This window comes from Teleopsis dalmanni, chromosome 2 (assembly GCF_002237135.1).
Source record: "Teleopsis dalmanni isolate 2A chromosome 2, ASM223713v2, whole genome shotgun sequence".
Classification (NCBI taxonomy): Eukaryota; Metazoa; Arthropoda; class Insecta; order Diptera; family Diopsidae; genus Teleopsis; species Teleopsis dalmanni.
Genome location: NC_051847.1, coordinates 192,800,182 through 192,805,529, shown reverse-complemented (window position 1 = coordinate 192,805,529; position 5,348 = coordinate 192,800,182). Strand labels below are relative to the sequence as shown.

General features: G+C 26.5%; 1 protein-coding gene across 1 annotated transcript in view; it reads left to right on the top strand.

The window, feature by feature from the left end:
• Positions 1-305: 305 nt before the first annotated feature.
• Positions 306-5,348, top strand: part of LOC119683402 (pituitary homeobox homolog Ptx1) — a gene marked incomplete at its 5' end in the record, with an annotated part of 20,865 nt that continues 15,822 nt past the window's right edge. Inside the window, 2 exon segments of the mRNA XM_038097066.1 lie at positions 306-461; positions 3,687-3,940. Of these exon segments, the coding sequence (XP_037952994.1) occupies positions 306-461; positions 3,687-3,940 (410 nt within the window).

Here is a 5,348-nt window from a genome sequence, read left to right as displayed (position 1 = left end):
AGTCAGACACAAACTCAGCTGCAGCCATTTTGAATCCACTAAAGCAGTTAGTATTGCCAATAATGCGTTTTTTAATGCTAAAAAATTATGGCTTTTTTCTCGATTGCTTCTTTGTTAACTCGAATTCCTTATGCTGTTCACTTTTAATGTGCAACAACTTCAATTCGCTTTACAATTCATTTTCGAGCAGTTTATTTTCTCTTTTTATATATACAATTTACAATATATATTTATGTTTTTAGTGTTTTTTAAATTTTAAACTTTTGTTAAAACATTAATTTTTGTATATTTTTTTCTCTACGCTGGTTTGTTTTTTTCAGTTTGGGCTGAAACTGGTGATTTTCGTGATAGTCATAGTTCCATGACCGCTGTTGCAAATAGTCTGGAGAGTACGCATTTAAATAATTTCCAAACGTCGTCAGGATCATCTATATCAAATCGAAATCGGGATCGTAAAGATGGTAAGTAAACGAAATATTATTTTATTATTTATTTATTTATTCATTTAAAGGAAAAAAAATATTTAGAGTAATTATGAATACACTTTTTATAGATTTCTGTTCTTAGAAAAGGTTTATATGAATATTAAATAAGAGTTTGTAAATTAGTTTTCCTGTTTTCTATTTTTTTTTATATAAAAATAATTACAACTACGAGTTGTAATAATCTTCCACCTTAAGGAAGATGTCAATTAAACTTTGAAACGTCGGCGAGATTTATATAGATGACTATATAACAACAAAAGTACAAATAAAAAACTAATTTATATGTTGTTCTTTTATATTCATCTAAGCCTTTTTAAAAAAGAACTTAGAAATAAATAAAGACAAAGAAAAAAAAATAAAAAAATTATATTTTACGATAATTAATTATAAAATTATTAAATTACATATTATTAATTATAACTTTATTATATATTCATATATTCCTGTTGAAAAAATCAGCAATAAAAGAAATACATATGATTTACGATAATTAACTATAAAATAGAAGAGTGTTCAGGTAGTTAAATCTTTTGAGCTTATGTTATGGTAGATTGACCTTATATATATCTTTAATTTAGCTATTTAATAGCTTTTATTTTATGAAATACGAAGCTTGCCTCAAATTTTTCGGATAGATTTCGGATAGATCTTAGTTTGGAACATCTACATTCTCATTAGGTCACAGACTTCTAGTAAAGTAACTTTAAGGAAGTTTCTACATCATTTTAAGCAGTTAATTTTGCCAAATCTTAGTATTTAAAGGTTGGCACTAAAACTACAATAACTACAATACAATAGAAGCATATAACATTATTGAAAGAAATACATCTTTAATTTGATTAGAAATGTATAATTTTGATCGTCAATTGATAAAAGAATACAAGATCTTAATTAAGAGAGTTTATTTTTTCACAAATATAACCTTACAGATAATATGAGGGTATTAACATATGCAATATAAACAGTCTATTGATAGCATATCTATGAATTTAATTCCATTATGATCACATATGACTTTTGTTCAAGAGGATGCAATGAAATATAGTCCATCGTTTCGGAAAGTGAATATTCAAAAAAAAAAAAAGGTATAGAAGAAACGTCTGCCATGAAAACGTGTTTACATGTGCTTTAAGACCGTGACCTGCCAAATATTTTGTCTAATGAGTGTAAACAGTTTAATGAGATACAGTATTAAAGTAGATTCTAATTCCAGATCTATAATTTCTGTTTTCTGACATCTTACCTGTCTACGTGGTCTTGCAATTCATTTATCGGCACAAGCAACGTCAAAAATATGAAAAGAATTTTGATAGATTCTACAAAATTCAATTTGAAATAGAAAAAATTAGAATACTATGTAATTAGTTACAAGAAATATGAATATAATAAATTAATGCTTTTATGAAGCATTTATAACAATTTTTCTTTATATTCAATATATGGGTATAGAGTAAAGGCGAGGTTTAAATTATTAATTCTATAAGGAAATTCTAATCTATATTCTTTCTATAAGGATACGCACAATTTTCCAAAGACGAGTTATGCTCTTAAAGATTATAGTTAAGAAAAAATGTGCTGTAATATGAAAAATAATTTTTTAAAAATGTATAGATTCAAAAACTGGGAAGAAAAGTATCGGAAAATTTAGTAAAAAATAATATATATGCCTGATTTAAATATTATAACCAAAATAATATTTAATGCAGTGTATTACCGGGTAATAAGTCGTAAAATACACTGTAAAAGTGAAAACTTGGAAAGGTTAATATTCAAAACTTATGTTTTTAAAATAATTATTTATAAAACTTATAATTTTATTTCAAAAAATATCCTACATAAAGTTTTATGTATTATTTTCCGTCGGCATTTTCCATGACAATTTCAGAACCCAATAAAGCCCAATGAATAACATAAAATATATACATAAAAAAAATTACCAAAAATTATTTTGTTATATATGTGTATATTTTTTTTTATTTTTTGTTTTTTTTTTTTTTTGATGAAGTATTATTTGAATTTATCAAAAAGCGTACCAGATAAAGACAGTAATTTATAACAATTTCATGCAGCAACATTAAAGCAAAGTAGCTTCCAAATTAATGCCTTCAAAAATCAAAAGCCTTTGTCGGTAGATTACCTTTGATTTGTGATTTTGATTTTCGACTCATTCCTGCCAGCACTAATATATCATAGACATATTTATTTATTTATATATTTCATAGCGTTGTTTATTTTTTCCGCGATATTTAGTTTATTTGATTAGACTACTAAGTTGAACGACTAAGTGCCGAAATCGCAGCATATTGATGATGGATGGGATTTTGAACACATTACCGTTTGTGTAGAACCAGAAACTAAAATGGGTTGTTTGCTTTGGCGGCAACGATTGAAATATTTCAAATTTTTTTTCCTTCCTTTAAAGCAATAATTATTATTATTGTGAAAAGTTATTGATATTTAAGGCATGCATAAGTGTAATATTGTATTCAAGGGGGAAGCGGAATCATAGTAGGGTACTCTCTACATATATTTTATATATCACATAAATAAATTCAAAAACTCAAAGTCAATTAGTTACGATGGTAATTATGATTAACAGTTGTGATTATTAATAGTACAACAACAACAATAAGAATACTTATGATCATCACAACTATATATAAACAACAAGAATAACAGTCATAAACACAAAATTCTCAGACAAATGCTAATAATTGTAATCGTGAACAGACATAACTGGGACTGTAGAACTGTAGTAGAGAGTAAGGAGTTGTAACACACCTACTGGCCTGAAGATACACATACCTTTGCTGTGTATAGTGGCACTTAAGAGCTTGAGGAAGGCGCCTAATTGATAAGACTTGTCAATATAACGTTTGTAATCGCTTTGCTAGTAATGTCATTACACGTCGTTTTTGTTTTTTTTTTTTTTGTAACTACTATACTGTATTGTTGTTTTAGTTATTGCTGTTGTTGTTTTATGTTATTTAACAACCGTCTCGTTGGAAATCGTATTTGTATTAGACAGGCAACAGAGCACATATGTGTAAATAATTATCTTGTAAAAACACTCAAAATAGCAAATAAATTACATATGTTTTTCTTTTATTTTTTTACTGTTTTTTTTTTTACTTTTTTGTTTATTGTGAAAATTTTTACAAAAATAATATAAAAAAAAATTTATTTATTGCTTGATATTAGGTAATCGTTCCGTTAATGAGACCACAATCAAAACAGAAAACATATCAAATTCTGGTCATGATGAACCAATGACAACGACCACGGATGAACCTAAAAACGATAAGAAAAACAAACGTCAACGACGTCAAAGAACACATTTCACCTCACAGCAATTGCAAGAGTTGGAACACACTTTCAGCCGTAATCGCTATCCGGATATGTCGACGCGCGAAGAAATCGCTATGTGGACAAATTTAACGGAAGCCCGTGTTAGGGTAAGTAAATAATTTATTTTGAGATTTATTTAAAATATTTAAAAAAATGTTTCCTTTTTAAATTTATTTAAAATATTTGATTTAATTTTGATTTGAAATAAATTTAAAGGAAAAATCAAATAAGAACAAAAATTTGGAATGGCTATTAGTATTTTGTTCAGTTATGGGTCCAATCTTAGGTCGTGTTCGATTGGCAAAACTAGTGTAACTTTTTCACTCAATATCTACCTTTAGTACAGTCTTTATACTTAATTGTTTAATCTCAGATAAAATGTATAACACTCGGAATTATTGTATAAGACTAAAGATATTTTACCAGTTTAACAAAATTAACTTGAATTTAACAGTTGTTTGATAATAATATTTAGGGATTACCCTAAACGTGTTCGATTGAGCCACAAAATGCACGCAAAAATGATACATTCATTGCAAATTAAGATTGGCCAATGCAAAGGAACATTAAGACCTTTTAAGCTATGTTATATATAATAAATTTAACGTTTGCTTCGAAGAACATATTGACCGGTAACCTTTTTAAAAAAATTTATGAAAAAATCTCAATTATTCAACCATTAAAAACGTTTACAAATTAAAAAAATCAATAATTCACATGCCATACTTAAGTAGTTCATGAAAATTGATTTTGGATTAATTTTTAATGCTAACTACACTTGATGAATTCTACAGATTAAAAATAAGTATTAATAAACTCTGCCTGGTTAATCTTCACAAATTACCTATGCATTTATTAATGTTCCGTTCTGGGCTTAAGAATGAAATTTCCGTGTAAATTTTAAATAAGAAATACCAAAAAATAATAGACAAAAAATATTGTATTGGTTTCATCACCTTTTCAACAGCATCAAAGTAAGAATAGAACTTTAATCCATTAAATGCGTATAAACTGTTCGAAAACTGTTATAAAGATTAATTTAAATCTTTAATTTTATTTAAGTGTGGCATGGGCCATTATTAAAATAGTGTAATAATATAAACGGTAACAATTTATTACCATTCAATGTCTGAAAATTAAAAAACAAATTAAAAATAATTTTCTGCTTTCAAGCTAATAATTTAAAATTAAAAACAATAATAAGATTCATTAATTAAATAAATGAACTCAAATATAATTAAGCGGCCATTTTTATTAACCACAAATTGCAAATAATTTTGCGCCAACAATGATTTTTTGTTTATAAATTACAAATATTAACCAAAACAAACAAATAAATTTCAAGCAACAAAAACAATTTTATATATAACAACAACAAGTGCAAATAAATACGACAGCCAAGCGAAATGCAAAAAAACCACAAAACACGCACGAGCATTGACCGCAATAATTTTCAGTTGGTCACACTGAACGTTAAATACTCATACAGTATTTGGAGTATTTGTTAGCCATTTA